This window comes from Salvelinus namaycush, chromosome 21, assembly GCF_016432855.1.
Source record: "Salvelinus namaycush isolate Seneca chromosome 21, SaNama_1.0, whole genome shotgun sequence".
Taxonomy (NCBI): Eukaryota; Metazoa; Chordata; class Actinopteri; order Salmoniformes; family Salmonidae; genus Salvelinus; species Salvelinus namaycush.
This window is the reverse complement of record NC_052327.1, coordinates 55,348,755-55,365,742: the sequence shown is the minus strand read 5'-3', so window position 1 is coordinate 55,365,742 and position 16,988 is coordinate 55,348,755. Positions and strand designations below refer to the sequence as shown.

General features: G+C 40.9%; 1 protein-coding gene across 1 annotated transcript; it reads right to left on the bottom strand.

Moving 5' to 3' along the window:
• Positions 1-421: 421 nt before the first annotated feature.
• LOC120066792 (growth arrest-specific protein 2-like) lies at positions 422-8,319 on the bottom strand. The gene is made up of 2 exons (XM_039018264.1): positions 8,229-8,319; positions 422-2,144 (listed from the first exon to the last, which is right to left on the bottom strand). Exons 1-2 carry the CDS (start codon positions 8,241-8,243, stop codon positions 1,935-1,937), a joined length of 225 nt encoding a protein of 74 aa, XP_038874192.1. The 5' UTR covers positions 8,244-8,319; the 3' UTR covers positions 422-1,934.
• Between the last annotated feature and the right edge of the window lie 8,669 nt (positions 8,320-16,988).

Genomic DNA, 16,988 nt, shown 5'->3' with positions numbered 1-16,988 from the left:
TAAAAGAGGATTAGATTTGATTGGAGGTTGCTCTGATGGTTGGTTGAATGTCATGTTATAACATGTCTGTTAGTGTGGTTTCGCAAGGCTTCTTGGAACAAGCCAGTGCCAGCCATCACGTTGTAGTTGTGGATGGCCATTTTCAGTACTGTAACATACCAGTAGGTGTCAGTAAAGTAGCAATCAACACGAGTCTTGTCCACCAGCCAGCTCTCTAGCAATTTGCCAGGGGATGAGGTTGAATGGACACAAATCTACGTTATCGTAGACAGACCATACAATACATGTTATCTGGATCAGTCCTATTGCCATTCACAAGAATCAAAAAGAAATATTCTACATTTGATTGTCTCTTTAATCCTCGGAAATAATCTTCTCACAATAACGATGTTAATAGCGTTCCTTAACAAATGATCAAAAGCTTTTAACTTCAGAACAGGAGAGCAGAACTAGCTCGTGGAAAAAAAAGAGAATCACTCATAATAGACATTACAGAGAAATCCATAATCAGCACCATAATAAACACATCCTACGTACAGCTGTTCATATTAGTCAGGACTTTTAACATAATAAAGTAGCACTATTTCAAACATATTTTAAATGTTGACTTCCATTAGATTGAATGGTGGAACCCTTTGGTCTTTAAAGCAAAAAGCTCAAGCCAGAGACAAGTCCCTGGGCATGGTAACCAGTAAGCCTGTACTGTGACTGATTGTGTGATTACATGAATACATTTAAAAACACATTGTTTTAGCCATGATTATCTTCCCTTGTGTGGTGTAGCTGCATATTTAGAAAACAAGGAAAGGAGAAACGCCATGATTGGTGGAACCGTAGGAGGAACATGATTAGTAGAACCGTAGGAAGAACATGATTGGTGGAACCGTAGGAGGAACATGATTGGTGGAACCGTAGGAGGAACATGATTGGTGGAACCGTAGGAAGAACATGATTGGTGGAACCGTAGGAGGAACATGATTGGTGGAACCGTAGGAGGAACATGATTGGTGGAACATGTCCAGATTCAGCTTTACCAGTATCCAATCACTATTCAGAATATATCAGTTATTACAGAAGTCATACTATACTTTCACACTATTAAATGAATGAATGACAAAAGTCAAACAAAATACACACAAGGTAACATTAGAAAACATGCTTTTAGAACCAAATATACCAGCCTCAATCCCCGACTAAAAATGACTGTCAAAATGATTGCATAGATTATTCTCAAAGGCTAGAAATCCAAATCAAACCGTCACCGTGACGCTAGTTTGCCGTGACCGCTAGGACAGGAGATATATACCTGCTGGCCACTGTCTGTTCTGTAGCTCAGGTGGGCCGGCTGTGGCTTACATCAACTAGAAGACATACTGTACAAGCAACTGGTTGGAATCTGGTTGGAATGACAGTGTCAGCTGGCTTTGCCCTGTGTCACTGTCATTTCAATCAGTTTTGCTAGTTGGGAAAGGCAAGAGGTCATTTCCTCAGGTCCTCATGAATGTCTTTACTTCTTGTTGTGGTAGTAGGCGGCCATCTTTACTTCTTGTTGCGGTAGTAGGCGGCCATCTTTACTTCTTGTTGCGGTAGTAGGCGGCCATCTTTACTTCTTGTTGTGGTAGTAGGCGGCCTTCTTTACTTCTTGTTGCGGTAGTAGGCGGCCATCTTTACTTCTTGTTGCGGTAGTAGGCGGCCATCTTTACTTCTTGTTGTGGTAGTAGGCGGCCATCTTTACTTCTTGTTGCGGTAGTAGGCCATCACCATCCTCGCCTTGCTCAAACTGATCCCCTTGGTTGAAGCGCCAGTTGACTTCTTGCTGCGGTAGTAGGTGGCCATCTTAACTTCTTGTTGTGGTAGTAGGCGGCCATCTTTACTTCTTGCTGCGGTAGTAGGCGGCCATCTTTACTTCTTGTTGTGGTAGTAGGCGGCCATCTTTACTTCTTGCTGCGGTAGTGTGCGGCCACCACCAAGTAGCTGTCTGGGGTGAGGTCCTTGGTGTTGGGTGACTTGGGGGACATGGGAAAGGTCTTCCCCTCCACTCTGGAGATCTGGAGCATCCGACATGGGTCGTGTTTCAACAGGTAGCTCTCAAAGGTCTCCCAGCCTCCTCCCACACGCACCATCACATGCTTGTTGTGTAGCATCTAGGAGAACAAGAAGAAGAAGATTACTATATTGTCCAGTCAGTGTTCACAAACGTTAAAAAAAAAAACTCTGGTGAAAATCTTTAGCTGACAACGATATTATTTCATGGTGTAGTACAAAGGGGCTATTCAAATCCCAGCCTGGAGGTCCAGAGTACTGCTGGTGTTCTGTTCCACCTGATAATTCATCGCACTGACCCGATGTCCCAGGACTAAATCAGACCTTGATTAGAGGGGGAAGAATGAAAATCACAATGGAAATGTCTTTGAGATGCAGATTTTAATTTGCCTAGTGTAGTAGATGGACATCTCTAGTAATTCACAGCTAATACAATGGCTTTGTTTGATTCCTTTTTCACTAATAAATGACTCCAAAACTAAAAATTCATGTGCTGTGGTTTAACCAAGAAATTGTAATGATGTGGGTTGCATTGTATATAGCAATATTCTGTTAATTTCCTTCACACCTTTTAAATTACAACAACTCTCCTGTCTGCCACCTGCTACCTTCTGTAACGTGGTACTACTGTAAACACTACTCCTGCCTGCTACCTTCTGTAACGTGGTACTACTGTAAACACTACTCCTGCCTGCTACCTTCTGTAACGTGGTACTACTGTAAACACTACTCCTGCCTGCTACCTTCTGTAACGTGGTACTACTGTAAACACTACTCCTGCCTGCTACCTTCTGTAACGTGGTACTACTGTAAACACTACTCCTGCCTGCTACCTTCTGTAACGTGGTACTACTGTAAACACTACTCCTGTCTGCTACCTTCTGTAACGTGGTACTACTGTAAACACTACTCCTGCCTGCTACCTTCTGTAACGTGGTACTACTGTAAACACTACTCCTGCCTGCTACCTTCTGTAACGTGGTACTACTGTAAACACTACTCCTGCCTGCTACCTTCTGTAACGTGGTACTACTGTAAACACTACTCCTGCCTGCTACCTTCTGTAACGTGGTACTACTGTAAACACTACTCCTGCCTGCTACCTGCTACCGTCTAACATGGTACTCCTGTACGTTTCCTGGGTTGGTTACCGTGGCAACATCTACACCACACAAATAAATAGCGGGACAGAGAAATAAAAAGGGTGCCATTGCCATATCCACAATACGTTGTGATTCCATTAAACTACATAGCTATCCTGCCATTATCAATCCTATTAAATACATGATAAACAAAAGGAGATCACATTTACAGTAGAATGTCTTTAGAGCACAATCAATCCAAGCAGGAATGAGTGCCTGCAGAAAGCCCCATTTGACAGACAGTGACTTCCTGAATGGAAGTAGCAAGTTAGATTGTGTGTCCCATAGAATTACATATATCATTTAATAGGATATCTGTGGTATGTGGTATGGCCTGTCCTCTTCTATTCTCTCTCTCTCTCTCTCTCTCTCTCTCAACATCAAACATTTATAAGCCTCTTTAACAGAATCAATCAACAGGCCATTGGCGGGACACTCGTTCCATGAATGTGTGCCCCCTCAGGCATTGTGACTAGGGACATTATGGGCTTTTGACACAGAGGCCTTTTCAATCATGTCTCTATGGTGCTGGCAGACCGCGGCTAGGCCTGTATCCAGGAGAGAGAGAGGAGCCTGGGTGTGAACAGGTGTCCTGGTGGCCGGTTAGCTAGCTAGCGAGCGAGCGAGCGAGCGAGCGAGAGAGAGAGAGAGAGATAATAATGTATTCAAAAAACTGAAATACCTTATTTACATAAGTATTCAGACACTTTGCTATGAGACTTGAAATTGAGCTCAGGGGCATCCTGTTTCCATTGATCATCCATGAGATGTTTCATCAACTTGATTAGAGTCCACCTGTGGTCAATTGACATGATTTGGAAAGGTACACACCTGTCTATATAAGGTCCCCCAACTAACAGTGTATGTCACAGCAAAAACCATGAGGTTGAAGGCAGGATTGTGTCGAAAGCACAGATCTGGGGAAGGGTACCAAAAAATGTCTGCAGCATTGAAGGTCCCCAAGAACACAGTGGCCTCCATCATTCTTAAATGGAAGAAGTTTGGAACCACCAAGACTCTTCCTATAGCTGGCCACCCAGCCAAACTGAGAAATCGGGGGAGAAGGGCGTTGGTCAAGGAGGTGGCCAAGAACCCGATGGTCACTCTGACAGAGCTATAGTTTCTCTGTGGAAATGGGAGAACCTTCCAGAAGGACAACAGTCTCTGCAGCACTCCACCAATCAGGCCCTTATGGTAGAGTGGCCAGACGGAAGCCACTCCTCAGTAAAAGGCACGACAGCCCACTTGGAGTTTGCCAAAAGGCACCTAAAGACTCCCAGACCATGAGAAACAAGGTTCTCTGGAGAGACCAGAAAATAACTGTGCAACAACACTCCCCATCCAACCTGACAGAGCTTGAGAAGATCTGCAGAAAAGAATGGGAGAAACTCCCCAAATACAGGTGTGCCAAGCTTGTCGCGTCATACCCAAGAAGACTCAAGGCTGTAATCGCTGCCAAAGGTGCTTCAACAAAGTACTGAGTAAAGGGTCTGAATACTTATGTAAATGTGATATTTCAGTTTTTTGGGGGGATAAAGTAGCAAAAATATCTAAACCTGTTTTGCTTTGTCATTATGGGGTATTGTGACGTCATTAAGGGGTATTGTGACGTCATTATGGGGTATTGTGACGTCATTATGGGGCATTGTGTGTAGATTGAGGGGAAAAAACGATGTAATCCATTTTTAGAATGAGGCTGTAACGTAACGAAATGTGGAAAAAGTCAAGGGGTCTGAATACTTTCCGAAGGCACTGTACTTTTTACTCCATACATTTCCCCTGACACCCAAAAGTAGTCATTACATTTTAAATGCTTAGCAGGGCAGAATTATGTTTTGAAATTCACACATTTATCAAGAGAACATCCCTGATCATCCATTCTGCCTCGATCTGGCAGACTCACGAAAGAAAAATTATTTGTTTGTAAATTATGTCCGAGTGTTGGAGTGTGCCCCTGGCTATCCACATTTTTTTTTAAATATAATAATTGTGCTGTCTGGATTGCTTAATATAAGTAATTTTAAATGATTTATACTTTTACTTTTGATACTTAAAGGTGTACTATGTAGAAATCACACCACCATTTCCTGGTTGCTAATATTCTAATAGTTTGCCTAATTTCAGTTTATGTGACAAAACAAACAAGTATAGTGTAGAGAATCAATGTACAATCTAAAACCGCTTTGAAATATCTATTCCATAAACAAAAAATATTAATATTGTATTTTCAACTGTTTGAAGTACAAAACCGAAAGTAAAATATACAGAAACGAAACGTAAGAACAGGAAGCATAGAAATAGCACACATAGAACAGATCTACCGCTTCTTAGACTTCCTTTCAATTGTGAATGACACATCTAGAAATCACATTTCTATGTGAATTTGGTGGGTCGCCCAAAAAAGTTACATATTGTAGCTTTAAATAGATTTTAGCAATTACATTTACTTTTGATACTTAATATAAGTAACATTATAGCTTTAATTTATATTTAAAACCCAAATACTTTAAACTTTTACTCAAGTAGTATTTTACTGGGTGACACCTTGACTTGAGTCATTTTCAAATCAAGGTACCTTTACTTTTACTCAAGTATGATAAATGGAGTACTTTTTCCACCGCCATTTTGCTAGCTGAGAACCAGAGTGAGATGGAGGTTCACACCTTACAGGCAGCCCATGTAGAGAGCATGTACAGCCCATGTAGAGAGCATGTACAGCCCATGTAGAGAGCATGTACAGCCCATGTAGAGCCCATGTACAGCCCATGTACAGCCCATGTACAGCCCATGTAGAGAGCATGTACAGCCCATGTAGAGAGCATGTAGAGCCCATGTACAGCCCATGTACAGCCCATGTACAGCCCATGTAGAGAGCACACAGCAACAGAAGTTTCATTTCATCCAACACTCTAGAGTCCAACAAGCTCATTATTGGAATTGAACAGTCATTGGACAAAGAAGAATCAAGACTCGCCTTTAGTTGTGACTTGTCCTTGGTTGCTCAGCAACCCTCATGGATGGTTGAAAGAAACGTCTATCGTACAAAAGATGTCTGGGTTCCCCCTCTCTGTACGGTAGAAAATCTTTTCTTAAAGATATCTACTTGACAGCAAAGAGGGCACTATCGGAACAAAAGGTTTATTTTAGACCCTGAACACTGGTCCATGTACGTTAAAACCAGGCTAACATACAACCTTTCTCTTATTCTGCATTTGTGATCCTCAAAGAGCTATCCATCCAGAAATGGTGATACTGTGTGCTACCAGCAGGGGTCCTTCTAGAGCGCATTGTCAGCCCTTGTTGACCTACAGTCCAGATCCTCCTTCAACAGCATTTTAAGACATGTGAATCCTGGTTGTAAATCCAAGATCCCAAGAGCACCAAATGCTACTTCACCAATCTGTACTTGTCAATAGACTTCATTCTTGCAAGGCATTTTTTTGTTGCAAGGTCTGTTTGAGTTAGGGGTGGCTGGTAGCTTAGTGGTTAGAGGGTTGGGCCAGTAACCGAAAGGTTGCTGGATCGAATCCCCGAGCTGACAAGGTAAATATCTGTCATTCTGCCCCTGAACAAGACAGTTCCTAGGCTGTTATTGTAAATAAGAATTTGTTCTTAACTGACTTGCCTTAGTTAAATAAAATAAATAAATAGAATGTTACAGTATACAGTAAGATATTTTGACATAAAAACATTTATATTTTATGTAAACGAGGAAACAATTAAGAATAAATACAAATTAGGGCGATAGCTCATTGGCAACAATAACTGCATATGCATTATCGTAAAGTATCTTTGTGTTTTAGAAAAGGGCTATTCCAATCCTATGTATTATTTATCAAGCCTGTTGATCCTGAGGGCTCTCTTTTCCCCCGAACCCCATCAACCCTGGCTGGCCCATAGAGGTAGAAAGAGGAGTCTAGATGGATATAAACCTTTTTTTTTTTAAGCATGGATAATACAAAGAGGAGTTCTCTTTCTATCTCTATGGGCCAGGACACAGACATAGTTGGAATAGCATCACCAGTAAATGAAGGCTCACAGCAGCAGAGGAGCTGCTACCAGCAGAGACAATGGACGTCTGTCATCCACACAGTCAGGCAGTCCAAATATCAACACACTGCAATGTGCAGTGTGTGTGTGTGTGTGTGTGTGTGTGTGTGTGTGTGTGTGTGTGTGTGTGTGTGTGTGTGTGTGTGTGTGTGTGTATGACTGTGTGTGTGTGTGACTGTGTGTGTGTGTGACTGTGTGTGTGTGACTGTGTATGTGTGTGTGTGACTGTGTGTGTGTGTGTGTGTGACTGTGTGTGTGTGACTGTGTGTGTGTGCGTGTGTGTGTGACTGTGTGTGTGTGTGTGTGTGTGTGTGACTCAGTTCACATTGAGATGAGAAACATTATTGTTGTTAAACTAAAAACCTCATATAACTCCAACCTGGATTTAAAAAAAATCCTGCCAAAAGTGAAAGGTCAATAAACAACAAATTCCTGGTAAAAGTGGGTCAGCCAAAATCCAGACTCATAAAATTCAGACTCATCAAATCCAGACTCATAAAATTCAGACTCATCAAATCTCAGAACAAGAAGGAAAGAGTGGGTTTGCTATGAGGACAGAATTGGCTGTCATTAAACAGCCATCTGTAGTCATCAATGGTCTATGGGTCCCTGAGGACACTGAGGAGCAATGGACCTAAGTAAGTATTTCTGTAGCCGGGCATACAATCCGTATTCATATCTGCCGTATCAATATAATATTCACAGCAATATGAAACACCACAACCCCAGTGTAAATCACTTACAGTACAAGCCAGCCATGTGCAAAATTATTTACACCAGATTTCAACACTTCAGATTTGACCCCACCGAACCCAAAACATTCGGTCAAAGATATTTTGGCAGGCACAGTCCAAGCCCAATTTAAAGTCCAGCTGCTGTTAACTACGTGGCTGAGCCGTGTGCAACTAGAAAAATCATGTTACAAAAACAAGGTGTTTTTTTTTGTGTCAGAGAAAGTGCGTTAAAAAGAAGACGAGGAGGTGGCACACACACCCGGATGAAGAGCATCTTCTCTCCGACGCGAGCCTGTCTCTCCACACAGAACTTATTGGGACACTTGCAGGGAGGGTCCTCAAAGATATGCTTCACCTGAGACGCACACATGCACAAACAAACATCATTAGATTAGTCCGGAGGTCAATCCAACAACCCTCCACAAAATGCATGTTAATCTTCCTAAATTCCTGGTAATCCTCCTAAATTCCTGGTAATCCTCCTAAATTCCTGGTAATCCTCCTAAATTCCTGGTAATCCTCCTAAATTCCTGGTAATCCTCCTAAATTCCTGGTAATCCTCCTAAATTCCTGGTAATCCTGATACATTTCTGGTAATCCTCATAAATTCCTGGTAAACTTCATAAATTCCTGGTAATCAATCTGTAAATAACATGTAGTATTTGGTAGCATTGCCTTTAAATTGTTTAACTTGGGTCAAACGTTTTGGGTAGCCTTCCACAAGCTTCCCACAATAAGTTGGGTGAATTTTGGCCCATTCCCATTCAGAGCAGGTGTAACTGAGTCAGGTTTGTAGGCCTCCTTGCTCACACACGCTTTTTCAGTTCTGCCTACAAATTTTCTATGGGATTGAGGTCAGGGCTTTGTGATGGCCACTCCAATACCTTGACTTTGTTGTCCTTAAGCCATTTTGCCACAACTTTGGAAGTATGCTTGGGGTCATTGTCCATTTGGAAGACCAATTTGCAGCAGGTAGCCTAGTGGTTAGAGCATTGGACTAGTAACCAAAAGGTTGAAAGATCAAATCCCTGAGCTGACAAGGTGAAAATCTGTCATTCTGCCCCTGTTCCTAGGCCGTCATTTAAAATAAGAATTTGTTCTTAACTGACTTGCGTAGTTAAATAAAGGTAAAATAAAATGTGTTGACTATCTTTGACAGAGGAATGGGAACACTGATATCAATGAAAAAAAAAAAAAAAATCAATAAAACTAAAATTTGTGACCAAGCTTTAACTTCCTGACTGATGTCTTGAGATGTTGCTTCAATATATTGACATAAATTTCCATCCTCATGATGCCATCTATTTTGAGAAGTGCACCAGTCCGTCCTGCAGCAAAGCACACCCACAACATGATGCTGCCACCCCCGTGCTTCACGGTTGGGATGGTGTTCTTTGGCTTGTAAGCCTCCCCCTTCTTCCTCCAAACATAATGATGGTCATTATGGCCAAACAGTTCTATTTTTGTATCATCAAACCAGAGGACATTTTTCCAAAAAGTATGATCTTTGTCCCCATGTGCAGTTGCAAGCGGTAGTCTGGCTTTTTTATGGCGGTTTTGGAGCAGTGGCTTCTTCCTTGTTGAGCGGCCTTTCAGGTTATGTCGATATAGGACTCGTTTTACTGTGGATATAGATACTTTTGTACCCGTTTCCTCCAGCATCTTCACAAGAGCCTTTACTGTTGTTCTGGGATTGATTTGCACTTTTCGCACCAAAGTATGTTCTTCTTTTGGAGACAGAATGCGTCTCCTTCCTGAGCGGTATGACGGCTGCGTGGTCCCATGGTGTTTATACTTGCGTACTATTGTTTGTACAGATGAACGTGGTACCTTCGGGCGTTTGGAAATTGATCCCAAGGATGAACCAGACTTGTGGAGGTCTACAATTTTTTTTTCTGAGGTCTTGGCTGATGCCTTTTGATTTTCCCATGACGTCAAGCAAAGAGGCACCGAGTTTGAAGGTAGGCCTTGAAATACATCCACAGGTACACCTCTAATTGACTCAAATGATGTCAATTAACCTATCAGAAGCTTCTAAAGCCATGACATAATTTTCTGGAATTTTCCTAGCTGTTAAAAAAACCACAGTCAATTTAGTGTATGTGAACTTCTGACCCACTGGAATTGCGATACAGTGAATTATAAATGAAATAATCTGTCTGTAAACAGTTGTTGGAAAAATGACTTGTGTCATGCACAAAGTAGATGTCCTAACCGACTTGCCAAAACTATAGTTTGTTAACAAGAAATTTGTGGAGTGGTTGAAAAACGAGTTTTAATGACTCAATGACTGAGAAAATATGTAATTATGATAGCTAGGTCTATTTAACCTGAATGGATCATTAGTCATGTTAGCTAGCTAGCTTTTTACTCACCGTTTTTGGTCAGCCACAACGCCTTTCCCATTTGTCCAGCAAAAAGTAATTCCATTCAGCGCTGGCTGCACGGTACGCTAGACTTGCTAAACAGCTGCAACAATCCTCATTGACAAGCTTACCTCATCACTTTGACCTTCTGGATTTGGCGGGAGAATTAACGCAGCATCAATAACCTAGCGTTAACAACCCAACCATGCTCTTTCTGAAGAAAGCAACCCAACTGACTGACCCAATACCTGCAACCACCAGTCATCCAAACAACCCAGTATTTTGTGTAGTGTAATGTAGTGCATATGAATATATTTAAGGGGAGAAATACAGGTTAAATATGTAGTCTACACAATTTCCCAATTACTGTTTGCATGGTCAAATAAGGGGCAAATTATATATTTTTTTATTATTGGAAATAGAGTGACATGCATGTACAGGACCAGTCAAACATTTGGACACACCTACTCATTCCAGGGTTTTTCTTTATTTTTTACTATATTTCTACATTGTAGGTTAGTAGTGAAGACATCAAAACTATGAAATAACACATATGGAATCATGTAGTAACCAGAAAAGTGTTAAACAAATCAAAGTAACCACTCTTTGCCTTGATGACAATTTTGCACTCTTGGCATTCTCTCAACCAGCTTCACCTGTAATGCTTTTTCTACAGTCTTGAAGGAGTTCCCACATATGCTGAGCACTTGTTGGCTGCTTTTCCTTCACACTGCGGTCCAACTCATCCCAATTGGGTTGAGGTTGGGTGACTGTGGAGGCCAGGTCATCTGATGCAGCACTCCATCACCCTCCTTCTTGGTCAAATATCCGTCACTTCCTCAGTTTCATTCCCATGTCTGCATTGATGTTGTTTTTGTTTCTCTTGTCCAGATGCTGTTCTTGCTTTGTTTCACGTCTATTATTTATTAAATCAGCACCTTGTACTTGCATCCCATCTCCCAGCGTCTGTAGTTACGGAACTGTTACACTTACACAGTCTGGAGGTGTGTTGGGTCATTGTCCTGTTGAAAAACAAATGATAGTCCCACTAAGCGTAAACCATATGGGATGGCGTATCGCTACACGTGCAGAGATCATCCGTACACCTTCTATGCGTCTCACAAAGACATGTTGTTTGGAACCAAAAATCTCACATTTGGATTTATCAGACCAAAGGACAGATTTCCACCGCTCTAATGTCCATTGCTCGTGTTTCTTGGCTCAATCTAGTCTTCTTATTGGTGTCCTTTAGTAGTGGTTTCTTTGCAGCAATTTGACCATGAAGGCCTGATTCAAGCAGTCTCCTCTGAACAGTTGATGTTGAGATGTTTCTGTTTCTTGAACTCTGTGAAACATTTATTTGGGCTGCAATTTCAGAGGTGCAGTTAACTTTAATGAAATTATTCTCTGCAGCAGAGTTATCTCTGGGTCTTTCTTTCCTGTGGCGGTCCTCATGAGAGACAGTTTCATCATAGCACTTGATGGTTTTTGCGACTGTACAAATTTTCCAGATTGACTGACCTTCATGTCTTAAAGTAATGATGGACTGTCGTTTCTCTTTGCTTATTTGAACTTTTCTTGACATAATATGGACTTGGTCTCTTACCAAAAAGGGCTAGCTTCTGTACACCACCCCTACCTTGTCACAACACAACTGATTGGCTCAAACACATTAAGAAGGAAAGAAATTCCACAAATTAACTTTTAAGAAGGCACACCTGTTAATTGGAATGCATTCCAGGTGACTCCCTCATGAAGTTGGTTAAGAGAATGCTGAGTGTGCAAAGCTGTCATCAAGGCAAAGGGTGGCTATTTAGAAGAATCTCAAATATAAAATATATTTTGATGTGTTTAACACTTTTTTTGGTTACGACATAATTCCATTTGTGGGATTTCATAGTGTTGATGTCTTCACTAATATTCTACAATGTAGAAAACAAGAGAAACCCATGAATGAGTAGGTGTGTCCAAACTTTTGACTGGTACTGTATATTATTAGGCTAGTGCGTAAAATGTCAAATTCATAGCATGGCGCTCCATTGTGCCTCCGGAATAATTTATGATCATCGAAATTATAGCGGTTGAAATCTAATTCACGAGAAATGGAAACGTGTTGACTCTACCGAGAGTCGCTTCGCTTTATTAGGAAAATGTATGTCAGACAAACAAGGCTATCCCCGTGCCAATGAACGGAAGATAACCCCTTTATAATTATTCCAAAAAGAAAGTCTTTAAAAGTGAAGTTGGTGGTAGCCCTACCTGTCTGCGTTGAGGAGAGTTCGAGTCCGGGATCCACTGAATGAAACTGAATTTGAGTATTCATGGTGCGATTCCGGTAGCCTAACCTCGGAGAAACTATGTCATTAGGCTAACTGATACACATTAAATTAAATATGGTTCCCCGAAACGGAGTCGGACCATGGTCTTCCAATAGACACTGACGCACTGTCCTTTGACATGTTCATCATTAACGGTATTCATGGGTGGGGTTTTGAAATTCGATTGGTTATGAGTCTGACAGCGTTACATAATAAAACGCCTATTGATTATTGATTGGTGGAGTGGTGAAATCAAATCTGTGGAAAAAAATGCTCGCCTATTTAACTGAACAGGGCTAATCCAAGATGACAAAGAGATGATCATAGGCTAGATTTCAAATAATCTAATATACTGGAATATTGACATATACAAGTCTGTACAGATCTCTTGATTGCATGTCAATGGATTACACACATAAAGATGCATAGCTGTGAAGTCTATCCATCTGAAGTGATCTTGTCCAGGATATACTTTTGTAAATAACATGTAGGCGACAGTAGTAGAGAAGAGTGTATTTTTTTCATTTATACATGTCCTTTTTATTGATTTTGAAGGAACACGTCACATTCCCCTCCTATGCTCTCTTAAACCCCAAATCATGCAGCAAAGGAATGACATTCCATGAGAGAAACTATGGAAACTAGACATTATTTGTTTACATTTCCTATAAAAATAAAAAAAACGGACAGTGGAATCGTTTTTTTTGCCTATGATAATGAAATCAATAATATTCCATTTACTGGACAACCATCCCAACTGCATGAAAACGCTGGTGTTCCAAGTCTTCTTTTTGCAGTTCGACACAGATTGTCAGATCTCACAACACCTGCATAGACGCCCAGCATTTTGCCTTCAAAATAAAAGTCGGCGGTATGACGCTATGTGTAAACTAATATTTTTTTTGCAGCTTTGAATAGTGCATGATGTTAAAATGATGTAAAAAATATAACTACATGTGTGAAAATTCTAAACGAAAGACAATTACTACATTATATAAGATCGATAATATTATAAGGTTTAGCACATTGAGGAAAGGTTGTAGTTTAAGTAAATTAATGTCAAGAACATAATAATAGCCTACTGGTAAAAAAAATAATACAAATACATACAAATTTAAATAATAAAAAAACATTTTATTCTGATTGTAAGATTCTTGTTTATTTACTGGTGCTATTGTTCAAGGGATGCAATTTTGAAATGTAATGTTTAAGAAAAGTCACTGTATTTTTGTTCTATTGCACAAACAAATTGCACTGTACAGGAAAAATTATTGATTGTGTGTCCATAAAACCAGGGTTCAGTCTACTCACTAGAGTCCCTAGTCCAGTCTACTCACTAGAGTCCCTAGTCCAGTCTACTCACTAGAGTCCCTAGTCCAGCCTACTCACTAGAGTCCCTAGTCCAGTCTACTCACTAGAGTCCCTAGTCCAGTCTACTCACTAGAGTCCCTAGTCCAGTCTACTCACTAGAGTCCCTAGTCCAGTCTACTCACTAGAGTCCCTAGTCCAGTCTACTCACTAGAGTCCCTAGTCCAGTCTACTCACTAGAGTCCCTAGTCCAGTCTACTCACTAGAGTCCCTAGTCCAGTAGTCCAGTCTACTCACTAGAGTCCCTAGTCCAGTCTACTCACTAGAGTCCCTAGTCCAGTCTACTCACTAGAGTCCCTAGTCCAGTCTACTCACTAGAGTCCCTAGTCCAGTCTACTCACTAGAGTCCCTCGTCCAGTCTACTCACTAGAGTCCCTAGAATACAAATCAGTTTAAACAAAATGCTAGGTCATAGGAAATGTTGCTGGACTTTTACTGTGGTCAAACAGCTTAAAATGTGGTGCCTGGAAACTATACGGTACAAATATAGCACTTTACAGGAAAAACGATTCATACGGAATAACACAAGAGTGTTGCTGGCCTTTCTCCACCCATTCCATTGATCACAATGCAAATCACTGTATATGTAATACATATTGGCAACACTCCGTATTATTCAGAACACATATACATTCTACAGACACCCCTGAGTATTTCCTATAATACTTTTACTGTGGCACCCAGAATATGTGTTGCTCTATAGGCAAATAGGTATTCCATTTGCGTTGATTTGCATTGGGAACATTTATTTGACCTTAGAACATATATTTTTTTTTACAAATGTAATGCAAATGCAACTTAAATATGAACAAATATGAATCATTGTTAATGTTTAGACAATAGTTGTTCATATATCATGAATAAATACAAGTTATTCACACTTTTTATAATATTACGCGGGGGGCTTTTATTTTGAAAGTTTCTTAAATTCCGCAACACGGAAGTACTTTTTTTTGTGTGTGTTGCTGACAACAAGCTGGTGACTCCTCGTTACAGGGCGGCAGCTTCGATCGCACATGGCAGACTACAAAAGGGTTGTGTTTCAGATGGCAAAGCGGTTCACAAATATATTCAGAACACACTATGCAGCCGTTCTGTATACCTCAGTGTTGTGTGCAGCCTGTCCGAGTGGTGAGATGCCTTTGGATATACGGTGTAAAAAACAACATTATTTTATTGGGTTAGGCTGAAAGGCTGTAAAGTTGAGCATCCCACTGCTACTGTTCTAGATGACTGTTGGGAATATACAAGTAGACAAGGCAGTGGTTTTGGTTGGACAGTTGGAAAAACTTGCTGATGAGAGTGGTTGGAGGTTGGCCCTTCCGTGGTGATTAAGGTCTGTTCCTCCATGGTTATAGTTAGTTAGCTCGTAGATTTAGCAAAAGCAGAGTGGGTAGCCACTTTGTCGATGTGCACAAGAGTAACTAACTTGGCACTTTTGCTAACCTTGCCTGCTGGGTTCTTCTAGATTTAGCGAACTAACGTTAACTAGCTCAATCTAGTCAAGTAGCCAACAAACATTCAACACTGAAACTAAAAAGTTGATTTCCTTGCTCAAGTATGGGGATGTGCTTACCGTGCCTTGGTGGACCTGGAAACGACTTGTCCACCACACCAGATCGAGTAAGTAACTTGTTACTGTAGCTAGGTTCATTATTAGCTTGGTTGCTGCCGTTAACTAGCGAGCTACACTTTATATATATATTGCCAGCTGTGTATACACACACACACACACACACACACACACACACACAATTGTCTATGTTTCAGGTCAACATCGTAAACAAATTGTACATATATTTGGATTACAAAATGAAACAATGTAACATAAAACAGCATAACCAATAAACACAAACAATAAGAATTATACGTTCCCATTCAGGTCTCTGCTCTTAATTTCTCATTACTTGAATATTTTTTTCCTCCTCATTAATTTCATTTAACATTATATTTTTTTTTTATTTAAATTTTCCTCCCACTCAACATGTTCTGCTTCCTTGCCAGGAGACAAGGAGACGTGAGCTGGCAGAGGCCGCTGAGAAGAGGCAGAAAGAGGTATGACTGTTTTGGACAAGTTGTTATGACAACCATATACGGTAGGCTTACACTGGTACAGCAAAGGGCTGGTTTCCCGGACACAGATTAAGCCTAGTCTAGGATCGAAAAGCATTTTCCATGGAGATTCACCGTTAAATTATTCTTTTTTTTTTCAGTCCAGGACTAGGATTAATTTGTGTCCTGGAAACCAGCCCTATATAGCCCACACATGGTGGTCCTGTGTGGCTCAGTTGGATTAGGGTGTGGTGAGGTTGTGGGGTCAGTTCCCACAGGGATCCTGTACACCACTGTACCATGAGTCATTTAGCTGGGATGAGTGTCTTCTAAGTGGCGTACTGTAGACAACCACTGAACAGTCAGTAGAGCTGGGCGATACAGACAGAAATCCAAATTGTGATAAATTGCCTGAATTTATGCGATAACATTTAATGTGCACCATTTGTACAAAAAAAAAAAAATCCTTTAAACTACTACTACTAGTTGTATGGTTGTAGCCATCTATTGTTCCATGAACAATCAGTCATATTAGAAAACATTTAATTTCAAAACACATTTCTCTAGTATAGGCTACTTATCGTAATGAACGATATCTGCGAAAATGCCTGTGATAAGTGATCGGTATGGTTTATTTGTCCCAACTCTACCAGTTCATCTCAGCAGCCAGCCACTCTCCCAGTCTTGTTATTCATATAGCATAGAAGAGCTTACTGAGACAGTGGAGTCTGCTGGGAGAAGAGAGAAGGCATCTAGTCCCGTGTAGCTCAGTTGGTAGAGCATGGCGCTTGCAACGCCAGGGTTGTGGGTTCGATTCCCACGGGGGGCCAGTACAAAAAAGTATGAATGTATGTACTTGTAAGTCGCTCTGGATAAGAGCGTCTGCTAAATGACTTAAATGTAAATCTTATTACC